Source organism: Euleptes europaea, chromosome 1 (genome assembly GCF_029931775.1).
Source record: "Euleptes europaea isolate rEulEur1 chromosome 1, rEulEur1.hap1, whole genome shotgun sequence".
NCBI lineage: Eukaryota > Metazoa > Chordata > Lepidosauria > Squamata > Sphaerodactylidae > Euleptes > Euleptes europaea.
Window position 1 is genome coordinate 134,060,962 of NC_079312.1, and position 14,574 is coordinate 134,075,535.

Consider the following 14,574-nt stretch of genomic DNA (forward strand, 5'->3'; position numbering starts at 1 on the left):
ACACTGAACTTCTGAACCTGAAAACTGATGGACAGCTCAGCTCACAAATGCCTGGAGATGGGGGGGGACCCCTTTCCTGGCCCATAAAATTGGATCCCATGTCCCACTGTTCACCAAACTTCAGTGACCATCTAAGGAGAGTCCCTTGCAGCCACACTGCAAATTTGGTGACTCTAAAATGCCCCCACAGGAGCTTCGAAACAATCCCCATAAACTATAACGGACCTGAATTTTTTTTTTTTTGTCAACCTGGAACTAAAGCTGAAATACCCCTTTACCAGTGTGGGTATTCGGCTTATTCTGGGTTTACCAAAAATCAGGCCCAATAAACCCAAACCTGAATTTACCAATTATATTTTTTTTGCACGACCCGAAACTGAAGTCTCTAAGTTGACTTCAGTGGCACACCCATGTGGGGCACATGGATCCAGGTGGTCAGAGCCAAGCTAGATGGATGTCTTGTCAGCTAAATTAAGCTTAAAGAAAACATTTTCTCCCCAGCTGCATTAACTTGCTTCTCCAGCAACAATGTCTCCAGCAGTTGGATATGATATAACCCTTAAGCTCTTGACTGAGTCAGTGAGCGTCAGCTGAATGCCATGGAAGGTGGGAAGCACAATGTCTTTCAAGAGCTCTGCCTTCCCAATCAGCATCAGTTCTGCCTTGTCAGGATTTAGTTTAGTTTCAATTTGTTCACTCTTAGCTATTCAGCTACAGCAGAGAGGCTGTAGCTAAGTAGACCTCTTCCTGAAAAGCTCCAAAGTAAAGAACACTAAGGGCGAAAACGCATGGTCGCTTTAGCCTCCTTTATTCCCTGTTTCAGCCAGGATTCAGCCAGGATCGAACGCATGCGTTTTGCCAAAACAGGGAATAAAGGAGGCTAAAGCAACCGTGTGTTTTCGCCCTAAAAGATAACAAGGAGACTTCTCCAAGGAATCTGGGATGGCCTTAATGGCTGAACAATCTTGCTTCAAATAGAGCTTTTTGAACTTTTGAACCAGGGCCACTCTAACTGACCCTTTAATAGCAGTTTGATCTGTGGCAATTAGCGGGTGATAACGTTTAGCTTTGTGCCATAAAAGGCTTTGCCTGCTGATTCCTACATAGCAAATCTCTGTGAAAGGGTAAGCTAGGAAGCAGGCTAGTCAGCGGCAGGGAGCGCCTGCTAGTTTGCAAAACATTTCATAGAACTGCCGCAGTTTCATGGAATTATATGATTCATTTATTATATTTATGCTTTATGCTTCTCCCAAAAAGCTCAGCAAGTCTCCTTTCTAAACATAGCTCAAGGCAAGATTCCCTCCCTCAGCAGCTGAACTCCATATGAGTCTGTTATACCATTTTGGCTTGGGGCCTCTAATCAATAGGCACAGCAAACTCAAGCCATGTGCAGGGGATTCAGGTGGCAGAGACCTGAGGTGGGCAAATGGACAACAAGCAGCCCACCAAGCAAATGGGGGGGGGATAATAACCTTGGTATAGTCTTGCCTTGAAAACCTACGGGGGTTGTAATAAGTTGGCTGTGACTTGACGGCACTTTACACACACACACACACACACACACACGATAACCTTGGTGGTGGTGGAGAGTGCCATCAAGTTGCAGCCGACTTCCGGTGACCCCGCAGGGGGGTTTCAAAGCAAGAGATGAAAAGAGGCGGTTTGTCATTGCCTGCCTCTGTTAAGCAACCCTGGACTATTTTTCTACTCTCGTGCCTCTAACCTCATAATGCCCTCTTGCTTTACTACCATGTGCCTCAAGGAACCCGCTCCTTCATTTCTAATGTGGGATATGGGGAAGGTTATACTGCTGTGTTTCAGACTTTTGTGCTCCTCAGGAAAGCCAAAGTTCCACCCACAGCTGATCCTCATGCAACATCCACTTCCCATTCAGCCACACCAGTGCTTAACTCTTTCAGGGTTGACAATGAAACAGTTGTGCACCATGCCATGAAGTAAATAGTGCTGGACTTTTTTAAGAGGGAGGAGATAGAAGAAAAAAATCCCTCCCCGCCCGGCAACCTGATTTGCAGGAAGACGTCCTTATTACGACAAGTGAACTTGAGACTCTGCCATATGTATTTTATCTTTGCCTCTGGGCCGATTACTCCTTTCTCTTCCCTGCCAGCATTAGAAATGTTTGCTTTCCTGGGGTTGATGGTTTCCCTGTTGACCCTTGGAGCTTGTGCCCCGTTGCAAGGACCAAGCTCCCGCAAGAAGCTCCTACTGGTTTCCTTTGATGGTTTCCGCTGGAACTACGACCAGGATGTGGACGTCCCCAACCTGGATGCCATGGCAAAAGACGGGGTGAAAGCACGTTACATGACTCCTCCCTTTGTTACCCAGACAAGCCCGTGTCACTTCACCCTTCTTACAGGTGAGTCCATGGCCTTCTAGAAAGAGAGGTGACGGGGGATGGCCGTGAGCTTCAGAAAAGATACCCTGGCTTATCATTCACTTCAGTGGTGCAAGATGTGGGGTGAGGGGAGATTCACCCCCTCTTCATCCTGATTCAAGTACTAGCCAGGTGTCCTGCAGCGCTCCATCCATCCATCAACAGCAGACTTTCCCCATTTCTAACTTAAGATGACATACAAAGATTTTAAGATGAGAGTGGTAATTTGCTAGAGCATATGTAGTAAGCAAGCTGGGGAAACATCTTGACCTAGAACAGGGCTCACCAACCTTTCCCTTTTCTGGAGAAGTTGATTTCTAAGCAATTAAAAATGTCTTGAACTCCTCCACCCAATATATTACTGTGCTCTGTCCTAAAAGCAGAACATGGACTGGGAAGAGCACCAGGAATGAAGCTATCAGTGAAACAACACAGAAAAAATCCTATGAAATAAAAGCTTTTTTTAAAAAATCTAGAGCAGATCTTTTCACTAGCTTTGCTTGGGCCTTCTAGGGAATGCACAAACTACTCTGCAGCAGCTGGCAAGGTACCATGTGGCTTATGAGTTACCTGTTGGAGAGCCCTGATCTAGAACATGAATAACCATGTGGGAGGCTAGAACTGATCCACGAAAGCCACTCTATCCAGCCTCCTGTGTCCTTAAACTGTAATCAAGAGATGCTGAATGTTTGGCTCCTGTTTTGTCAGAATCTGTGTGCTTTGTATAATTGTGTTGATATTTCATGCTCCTTCATGGAGGGCAAAAGAACAAGGCTGTGCTAGTGATCAGTCCTTGCTACATGGGACTGCTCCATATCCAAACAAGGCTTCAAGAAAAGCAAGGGAAAGTCGGTGATTTCTTCACATCTGGAAGAAGTTTCTGTAACTCCATCACTAAGTCCAACAATCTGTGTGTATTCTAGTATTCTAGTATTCATGAACTAGTATTCTAGTATTCATGAACTGTTAGCAGTTGAATAAGAACAGGGTATATTTGAAGGATCCAGAAGATTTGTAATTACTCATAAGGATCATCTAGGTTCCTTAAGTTATCCCATACCACTTTTAACATTTTCGTCAGTGATAGCAACTTTGAAAAATCCACCCTCTGCCAGGGACATTTTTGGGTTTGCAGAGTGGGCTTTCAAGAGTGGGAAGCAAGTGACACATGGGGATGAACTCTCCATATTCCACAGGTAAGATAAAGGAATGAGCATCCCCCATTCCCACTATCAAACAATTAATTCCAAGCTTATCTCTTGCAGGAAAGTACATTGAGAACCATGGGGTGATTCATAACATGTGGTTCAACACCAGCACTGGGCAGAAGCTTCCTTATTACAACACACAGGGGGTGTCTTCCTGGTGGGACAACGGAAGCCTCCCTATTTGGATCACAGCACAAAGGCAGGTAAGCGAGATAGAGGAGCTTCCCAGAACTCCGCAATCTTAAAAATGAGATGAACTTGCACTTTCCATTCAAAAAGACATTCATGCGCTCCTGGATGTAATGCTGCATCCTGCTCTATAATATTCCCTTTATACTGGAGGGGACAGAGTTACTAAGAAAGGGAAACATGGATACCACCAGGAACACAACCAGTTCCAAGCAGCCTGGCTTACAGTTAGTGCTAAGCGCCATCAACACACAGGAGATTACCAAACTTTTAAAAAAATACATAAAATAAAGTATGCAGAGAAGTGGCAGACACACTGATTAAAGATAAAGGTAAATGTTTATTAGAGAACTGCATTATAAATAGGAAAGCTAAGAGACAGAGATAGCCCCTAGCTACCTTGCTGGCTAAAGGAGAGAGCTTCCAAGAAGAAGCAGGAAATTAGACCTGAGATTATCAGTCTAAAGACAGACAAGAGGTGCCGTAAAAGGGTGGGTGGTCCCTAACCTTACGTTCCTATCTAGCTGACCACTTTCCTGCCCGCAGGGTCTTCTTCTCATTCCCCCCCCACCAGCTAGACATTGCTTATTCCAATGCCTCCAAGGGACTTGGGCTGGCATGCATCATGTAGCTCTAATAATCTCATCTTTTAAAAAAGTCACAGAATGTGGTTTCCTTAATGCAAAATGTCATTTATAGTAAGCACGAAGGACACACAGCCCTGGATGTGATAAAGAAAGCTATGGGATGCACTGAAGCCTTGCCCAGCTCAGCCCTTGTAGAGGTTTTTGGAGCTTTACCCACGATGTTTTCTCCAGTGACTTTTCTGCAATTATAAGACCTAGAAATCTGCACCTTTGTGTCCAAACCTGTGTTTGAACCACATACCCACAGATATGCAGTTGTATTTATAATGATAAGTCCCAAAACTATGATTTTGTCACCCTAGGGTTTGAAGACAGCCTCCCTTTTTTTTCCTGGGGGGAACGCCTCCTACCAAGGAGAACAGGTGAATGTCAAGAGAGTGGAAGGTCTCTTTTTCAAGTACAACAATGAGACTGAGTGGAGGCAGAACATCGATCTTGTCATGAAGTGGTTCACCAAAGACAATCTTGACTTCATTGCCCTTTATTTCGGAGAGCCCGACTCCACAGGACACAAATATGGCCCAGAGTCTCAGCAGAGGAAAGACATGGTTGCTCAAGTGGACCGGACAGTTGGTTACTTAAGACAGAGCATCAAGGAGCATGGCATGAACACAGAACTGAACTTGATCATCACATCTGACCATGGCATGGAAACAGTAATAAAAAAGGATGAAATTCACCTCCAAAAAGTGGCAAACTTCTCTTTTCGAGACATCCAGTTTGAGCTGGTAGATTATGGACCACAGGGGCTACTGCTGCCAAAACCAGGAAAACTAGAGCAAGTTTATGAGGCCCTGAAGTACGCTCACCCCAAACTCCATGTCTATAAGAAAGAAGAATTTCCAAAGAGATTCCATTATGCCAACAACACCCGGATCACACCTCTTGTGTTGTACAGTGACCCTGGCTATGTCATCCATGGGGTATGATGTGTTCTGTTACCTATATCAGCACTTCTGACTCCTCTCCTCTTGTTATGGCTTTGGTCATGTGTTGTATGCACCATCTCCCTTTGTTCATTCAGGTATAGCAACTGCATGTTCCTAACAACTTCTCCTGACTCTTTACCTCTCCTTGAATAGGCTCCTATTATGTGTGGCAGTGAAATGATCAGAACTGAGCAAATTCAAGCTAGGGGACTATGAGGAATCATGGGAGGGGAAAACAGTTTCAGAATCCAGTCTCTAAACTCCAAAATTCCATAATCTCTCTCAGGGGCTTGAGAAGGTTAATTTCACCTTTCCCTACACTTGGTCGCTTTGACATTCAACTGCCCTCAAAACCCCATACCTCCAGGAGCATCCCTGGGCCACTTTTAAAATTGGAGTTAATTTATAGATCTAGATTTTTCAGCATGCTTGAAGAGTCCCTTGAATGCATAGAAAACACTGCCCTGTCTATAGGTGGCCTGGATGTACTGATTTTGTGATCATAAAGTTGGGGGGGGGGCAGCCACTTTACTATAAATGCATGATCTTCCTTAAAACCCTGAATCTCTTACTGCCTTTGTATCTCAAAAACACACCAAGGGGTGGGACTGCATTTCCTTACCCATCACCAAATTCAGAATTCCCTAAACTGCCTTTGACTGCAACTCACCAATTGTAATCATACATTTCCACTTCTTGGTACAGACATCCCAAGTCCATTCTGTTGACTGAAAGATCTAAAGAGGAGGTAGTTTGGAAACCCTGGATCAGTAGAGTTGCCAACCTCCAGGTAGTAGCTGGAGATCTCCTGCTATTACAACTGATCTCCAGTTGATAGAGATCAGTTCACCTGGAGAAAATGGCCGCTTTGGCAATTGGACTCTATGGCATTGAAGTCCCTCCCCTCTCAAAACCCTGCTCTCCTCAGACTCCACTCCAAAAACCTCCCACCAGTGGCAAAGAGGGACCTGGCAACCCTATGGATCAGGCAGGATGTTCTCTCATGTTACTTTCATCCACACTGGCAATCCGAACTTGCAACAGGAGAGCATTTACATCAAATTTCTTACAGCCATGATTCTTGGATTCTGGAAAAGGTACCAGCACTTAATGGCCACTTAATGGTGATATACAATTAATATTTATCTCCATTAATTTTGCATGTAGTAGGAATAGGTAGATCTAAACAGGCAACCTGCCACTCACTGCACATATATACCATATGTCAGATCATTTTATCTTTAAGCAAAAATCGTATTTAAACGGAATTTGAAAATTTTAAATCAGATTTTTTAAAGAAAAAAAGCTTTAGTTATAAAGTCTCCTAACAAATTTGTATTAAATTCAGAATTCATTTTAAAGTAGGTTATTTATAAAGAGGTACCTATCTTTTAAACCTAAATCATTAGAGTTAATAGCTGCTTTTAACATAAAAACAGATAACGCCCAATTTCTGAGCTTCGGCATTATAAATGACATAATACTCAGCAATGTGTTATATTTATCATTGGGGCTCACCAAGTTATCACAAATGCTATCCTTTGCCTCATCAGGAAGACGATGAGTAACTTCTTTCCTTCCCTAGAGGTTTTTAAGCAGAGGTTAGATGGCCATCTGTCAGCAATGCCGATTCTATGACCTTAGGCAGATGAGAGGGAGGGCAACTTGGCCATCTTCTGGGCATGGAGTAGGGGTCACTGGGGGTGTGGGAGGGTGGCAGTTGTGAATTTCCTGCATTGTGCAGGGGGTTGGACTAGATGACCTTGGTGGTCCCTTCCAACTCTATGATTCTATGATCCTTCTCCGCATTTTATCCTCACAACCACCCTGTGAGGTAGGCTTGGCTGAGTGTGGATGACTGGTTCAAGGTCATCCAATGAGCTTCAGAGAGAGTAGGGATATGTTCCCAAGTCTCCCCAGGCTACTGAGATTTGGGGCTGATGGGTGGAAAGTATCTTTGCTTCATTGCCTGCTAGAGGGAAGAAACCACGTCCCAGAGTGCAGCGAGTCATGCCTTCTCCTGCCTTTTCAGAGAATCAAAGTGCAATTCAACAATGGGGAACACGGCTTTGACAATGAAGTGATGAATATGAAAACCATATTCCGGGCTGAAGGACCAGCCTTCAAGAAGGGCCTGGAGGTGGAGCCTTTTGACAGCGTGAATGTTTATGCCCTCCTTTGCGAACTCCTGGAGATCACAGCCGAGCCCAACGATGGATCCTTGAATGCCACATGGAACATGCTCCTCAAGTCTGAAGGTCTGGTTTTACTGTTTAGTACCCCCTTCACAGTGCTTTACACTAACTGGTCAGGCTGCATTAAGATGCTGGTGATCAGTTCACCTAGGTGAAGGATGAACTAATGGGAACCCTTGGGTGCCCTTTAAAGAGAAGCCACTGGAAACGTGGCTGACATTGATAAAAAAAATCCCCCCTGCCCTTCAGCTATAGATTGCTTCCAACATTATGGCAAATTTAACAGGATACCAAAATGATTTAAACTCATTGCTCCAATTAGTGAGCCAAATGTTTAGCTGTTGTTGCCATTCATTCTTCAAATCCAGTTCTGAAATTTAACAGCTGGTACTGAGATGCAAATTTTAAACAATCACAGTGCCTGCCAAGAGCCAGGGAAATACAATCAAGATTTGTAAAATTAAAAGCAGCAGGGAGAAGTCAGCCCAACAGCTGAACAGAAGAATGAACCTGGGCTTCCCTCTTCAAAATCCAACAGTTTCACCATTATACAATAATGTTCCAAATTTCTGAAGATATCCATATATTGGATACAATGAGGGTTGAGAATGTGGAAAGCCCATCTCTTCTGCCCTTTTAGAAGGTGGAAGAGTTCTCTTCCATGTCGTGGCATGTTTGATCTTCCTGACTGGCAGAGGCATTCCCTGTCAAAAGCTTGCCTTATAAAGAATAGGCACAAAGGGAGGCATGCCAGTGGGGAAAATTTGCAGCCCTGTTAACCATCTGTGTTGTGATCTTGCTAGCCTCCCCGCTGCCCAACTATCTCAAGTGCAAGTATCCCCAGACTCAACAGCCCTCTACTCCCCAGAGCAGGATGCTCTTGTCGTGGCCAGCTGGGGGATGCCTCCAACATCAGCTGCAGATCTTGCCCAGAGTGGAGCAGCATCAGCCCCATGATCCACACTCATTTCCTTGGCCCTACCACTACAGCACACACTTACCACTATGGTTGCTCATATATCCACCCATTCAGCTCATATCCTGTTCGCCAGTCACAATCAGTTAGCCAGTTTTTTAATGGTCTGCTTGTTCATTGACCCATTCATGGCTGTTTGGCAGGTTGATTCCACATATTCCTTTCTAAGCATAGAGAGCAATTGATTTTCCATGTATGCACAGTCTCACACAGCCCGATGGAGTTCTACCCCATGCCGGCATACCATTGCGGCACTCGGCAGGCAACTGTTTAAATATACAGTTAAATCTGTCATAAACTAATGCAGTGTTTTTTAAAAAGAAACCACCCTAACATTCAATGTTCAATTGTTTTACCAAGTCCTAGGTAATAAGAATATTCCCAACCCCTTGCCTCTATAAAGAGATCATGAAGAGTTCTGTGTACCCTTGCTTCAGTCTGCTCTAATGCATTGCAAAACTGCCAACGTGCATGCGCACATGCCTTGAGCATGAGAAGCCCTCCCAGACGCCTGTCCCTGGGCTACCATCAGCATTGCATATGACTCTTGCACACTGCCCTTTGAGTCCAAGGACTACTAGAAATATTAGGGATTTACTGGCTCCACAGAACTAAGGCACTAATAGGCAATTAGTTTTCGACCAACCAACATCCCACAAAACAAGAAGTACTTAGAAGTTAAATTATAGTTTTTAAGAATGAGGCTTATATTTACCTACTTGAAGTATTGAGGCTGGTATAAAATGGATGAGAGAAGGTACTACACATTGCATTTCTATTTCACCTATATTCAAACTATATTCATATCACCTTCTAGGACTAATATCTTACCCCACCCCCACCCCCCAAAAAAGTTTAGAGTTCACATAGTCAGCTACTCCTAGCAGAGTCCACCTTCAATTAACCTCGATTTCTGGCAGCTGGTATAAGCTAACATCTTCCTCCCCCATCTGGATAAAGTCAAACACTTTGATCAGTCTTGTGGAAAAACACCAAATTCCGGGCACAGCCTCTCTGTCTCGCACTTTTCAGCAGACATCACAGGGCATCTCTCTCTGTATAAACTCACAGCTGTTGTAACCTGGAGGCAGTAGAACAGACAAATCACATGCCTTGTCTGAGGCTCAGTACAATGGTGGGATGGACAGACTTACTATAGAAAGGATTGCACACACTGGCAGATTAGGTTGTCAATAGCCATTAGATATAGCGGGGTTGGTGCTCAGTGCGATCCTTCTCACTAATGCTGACAAACAAGGAACAAAGGGCACGGAATAGACCTCTCCCTTCTTGCCTTGTGCTCTTGTGTACTCTGCAGCACCTGACACCAAGCACTGTTTTAATTTCCTTGAAAAAGGAACACAAAACGATTGTGTGTTTTCACACTTCTTGGACTGATAGACTAAGGGCAAAATACATGTCATGGGTGCCCGACCTGACTCTGGTGAGGACTAATCTTTAAAAACATCTCCATGTGGCTCCAAACATGTGAGGAAGAAAGAAGGCCTCAGGCTTCCCTCCCATGTCATTTTAGTCATGGAAACAGCCAGCTGTGGAGCCTGAGGAAGGGGCAAGTAGGCTCCCTGAAGCCATCTGCACTGGATAAAATGTCACAGAAGGGAAGTCTGAAGACCCTTATTCTCTCTTGCAGTGCTTGAAGCTGTACAGGGTGATGGAGAGTGAACATGTGAGAGAGTCAGGTCAGGTACCCATGACCTGATGTGTCACATGTATTTTGGCCCTGAATCGAACTGAACCGCATCCTAGGAAACCACTCCTATGCTGCTCAGGTGATTAGATTCACAGCAAAAAGCCTCATGTACCTAGTATGGTTGCACGCTAGAGAGAGAGAAATTCCCCAGAGAATTTCATGACAGGACTTTCTGTCAATAGGTCAAAAGGCCTGGAGTACAAGCCAAGGCTTTGCCAATGGGCAGGGGGGGGGGGCAAAATCTCAGTTGACTGTTATATATGAAGCAGAGCTTGGAAGGCCAATCTAAGGAAACTGAGTGCACCAGATGTTAAGGGAGGGGGATGAGCTTGCCAGTGACAATCACAAAGGAGTCCCAGATAATTCTAATGAAGCAGCTCTGTCTTGCCTGCTTCTCCCTCACTCCTAAATTAGCTACTTGTTTCCACACACCTGACACCTGCTTTCACTGGACAGGTGATGCTTCCTCTAGAAGAAGTAGAGTTGGTTTTTATATGCCGACTTTCTCTACAACTTAAGGAAGAATCAAATCGGCTTACAATCACCTTCCCTTCCCCTCCCCACAACAGACACCCTGGGGCTGAGAGAGATCTAAGAGAGCTGTGACTCGCCCAAGGTCACCCAGCTGGCTTCATGTGTAGGAGTGGGGAAATCAACCCGGTTCGGCAGATTAGAGTCCACTGCTTCAAATCACCACTCTTAACCACTACACCATGCTGGCTCTAAGCTCTGATAGATATCTAATTCAAGAGTAGTGAATTATCTGGAGACCATCTTCCTACAGTTAACTCACTTCAAGAGCCGTCCACAGTTACTACAGGAAATTCATATTATTTTGTCAAAGGGCCCCTGACTCCTATTGGGCTTACTTTAGGACAATCATAATATATTGCTGTCAACTATACAGAGAACTGGAGAATTATCTTGTGAAACTTGATCCCAACTCTGTAATTCTGCCAGATGTCAGATTTCCTATCAATCTCAGGTGTGGCTCCTTCCATTAACCCCAGACTGTGTGGCATGAGAAGCAAAACCTCCAATGGGTAGAACTTAAATTGATAGCCCTCAGTGCAGGCTGCAGCATAACTGTGTGTGATCTGCGCTGGGCTGGTCTAGATGCTCAAATTTCATCTCATGTGGTACATTTATGATACCCAGGGATCTATTCACATGGAAAGCTTAACACATGGCTCAGTCCTTCCTCTGCATGCAGCTTTGGTCTTCCATAAGCAGTTTCACAGCAACCGAGAAATGCACCGCTTGATCACAGAATCTGGGCCCACAAGACCCTAGGGGAAAGACCACGTCTTACATTAAAGTTCTGTGTGAATACATCTCCAGGGACTGACAGCATGCCAGCTGCACAGTACCAGTGACAGTTGTAGGAACTCTAGTTATACAGGGCTATTAGTGTACATAGTGCCTTACAGAGAAGTTGTGTATAACTGCAAGATATGAAATAAAAAAATATCCACTGTGGGAGAATTCTGAACACTTCTCAAGGGCAGCCCCACAGAGAGCACATTGCAGTAATCTAAGCTAGATGTAACCAGGGCATGCACCGCAACAGCCAGATCCTTTCTGCCCAGGAAAGGTCTCAGCTAGATAACCAGTTGAAAATGGCAAAAGCCACTCCTGCTACAGCTGTCACCTGTTTGTCCAGCAGTAGACCTGGGTCCAACAGCACCCCCAGACCATGGATCTGTTGCTTCAAGGGGAGTGCAACCCCATCCAGAACAGGCATCACCTTAAATCCTGGGTCAGACCTTCTGCCCACCAGGAGCACTTCTATCTCATTGGGATTAAGCTTCAGTTTATTATCCTGTATCCAAAACTGCTTCTAGGCAGTTTCTAGTTCAGGGTTTCTACAGCCTCCCTGGGATCAGCTGGATGTGCGAGACAGAGCTGAATGTCATCCGCTTATTGGTGACAATCCAGCCCAAATCTCTGGATGACCTCATGCAACTGTTTCATATAGATGTTAAAGAGAGACAAGATGGAACCTTGTGGGCCCCCATAGACCAAGGGCCGAACAACAGCTCCCTGGCATATGGGGTTGCCAGGTTCCTCCTGGCCACCAGCAGGGGATGGGGAGGGAGGGTTTTAAGATCCAGGTTGGGAAACTCCTGTAAATTTGGGGAGGGAGCATGGGGCAGGGACCTCAGTGGGGTACAGTGCATCAGAGTTCACCCTACAAAGCATCCATTGTCTCCAGGGGTACTGATCCCTGTAGTCTGGAGATGAGCTGTAATTCCAGGGGATCCCCAGGTCCCACAAGGAAGGTGGCATCCCTACCCCAGCACCACTTTCTAAAACCTAGCCTCCCAGTAGAACCAGAACCACCGCAGAATGGTGCCTCCCAATCCCAGCTCAGATCGGTGATCCAGAAGAACACCTTGATTGATGGTGTCAAAAGCCACTGAGAAGTCCAAGAGAACCAGCAGAGTCATGCTCCCTCTGTCCATCTCCCAGCACAGGTGATCCACAACGGTGACCAAAGCTGATTTAGTCCCATAACCAGGCCTAAACCCAGATGAGAAGGGATCCAACCACAATACTGTACTCATTGATACAGCAAAAAGTTGATTTGAACAAGGGGGTACACAGTGATCCAGCGACCACTTTTATGGTCAAAGGCTACAGTTTTCCCAGGAGCCACACAGAGACTGTATACTACATCAGGCAGTGCAATTCAGCAGTATAAAGTGGCTCTTGGTTTTAAAGTAGCATGTGTGCAGTGGGGCAAGGAACTGCATGTAAACATCCCATATACAGGTCATTGTAGCATAATTCGTATACCGGTATGCAATACACTTGAATCCCTGACCATTCCAACCTTGTTAGCTGCATAGATCCACATACAGCATGAACGGGCCCAAAGACACCAACTATAAGACACTCTTGTTTAAATTCCGACATCTAGTGGCCACACCTATGTATCACTGCCTTGTTCAGCTTCCATTAGTGTAAATCCCTTGGATAAAAGGTTTGAGTTCACGAAATTGAAGTATTTCTCCACATTTTTTTCTTCCCACAATGTTAGCTTTTCCTCTGAGCAGGAAGGAGACAGGAGAAATTCAAGAACCAGCTGCTGGATCCCCAATTGCCTAATGCAGGAATGACTTGGGACGAGAGCAGATCGCTGTCTCACTTTGCTGCCTTTCCATTACAGGGTCCAGTACAGAGATTTCTTCTCATTCAACTTGGGAACTGGCATTGGTGCTGAGTTTAGTTGCATTCGTGGGATGTGCGGTGGGGATTGCTTGCTATGTGCTCCTGTAAGGGTGTCCTCCAATTTCCCAGGAAAAACATCAGCCAGGTATGAAGAACTAGATCTTGCCTTACTTGTTCTAATACACAGCCAGGCCCAGAAGCCTTTAATTACAACACAAGGCAGCCATCTTTAAAATAGATCCAGCTAACTCTAATTCCCATACACCACTAGGAAGCAAACAGCTCAGTCACACACAGAGGACCAGTTTTTTTGCATGTGCTTTACTGTAGAATTCTAGCCCTAACACAGCATGTATGAAGCAGCCAGTGGATTCCTTTTTAATATTATTATTTTAATGTTTAAAAAGCTAAAATCCTATCCATTTTTTTTGTCAGGGAAGGCAACTGAATCTAGCCCCCCCCCCCTTCCACCTTCCTTGGCAAGATTTCACCTTTTAAAAGAGAGCTATTTATACACAACCTCAGATCAGAGCCACCTTCTGAAAGGGCAAGATGTGAGGATGATCTGACTGCGACATCTGTCATCCCATTGATCGCCAGGATTGATTTGGCTGATCTGGCTGGCTAGGCGGGTGTCCCCTACCTCCCTCACCACTCCATGTGTATCCCTCCCAAAGCTGCATGCTCGGTGGAAAAGGACAACCATCCCAGATAGGAGTATACCGTTCTTCGGTCAGGGTATACGATAGCTGAGCTCCCTTGCTAGAACCTCCAAACAAGCACTAAGTGGTCATGCAGCTCCTCATCCATTCCACTTCCACATGCCTCTACCTGGATCAGAGTAGGTGATTCAAACACAGGTTTTCTTGCAGTATACACATGTACTTGGAAATGCATTTAAGCTATTTATATCCCACCTTTTCTTCTTAGAGTCCAGTAAGCATCCCACCAGCAAGCATCCACGCAACAAGAAGTATGCATGCATGTCCATCATGCATAGTGATCCGTTCCCACTTCTGGGCTGTCCCCTGTAGGGTTGCTAACCTGCAGGTCCTAGCTGGAGATTTCCTGCTATTACAACTGATCTCCAGCTGATAGAGATCAGTTCACCTGGAGAAAATGGCCGCTTTGGCAATTGGACTCTATGGCA

The 14,574-nt window shown here is 45.1% G+C and overlaps 1 protein-coding gene across 1 annotated transcript; it reads left to right on the plus strand.

Moving 5' to 3' along the window:
- Positions 1–2,136: 2,136 nt before the first annotated feature.
- Positions 2,137–13,532, plus strand: ENPP7 (ectonucleotide pyrophosphatase/phosphodiesterase 7). The gene is made up of 6 exons (XM_056864552.1): positions 2,137–2,377; positions 3,661–3,806; positions 4,742–5,362; positions 7,401–7,639; positions 11,914–11,933; positions 13,435–13,532. Exons 1-6 carry the CDS (start codon positions 2,137–2,139, stop codon positions 13,530–13,532), a joined length of 1,365 nt encoding a protein of 454 aa, XP_056720530.1.
- Positions 13,533–14,574: the final 1,042 nt, after the last annotated feature.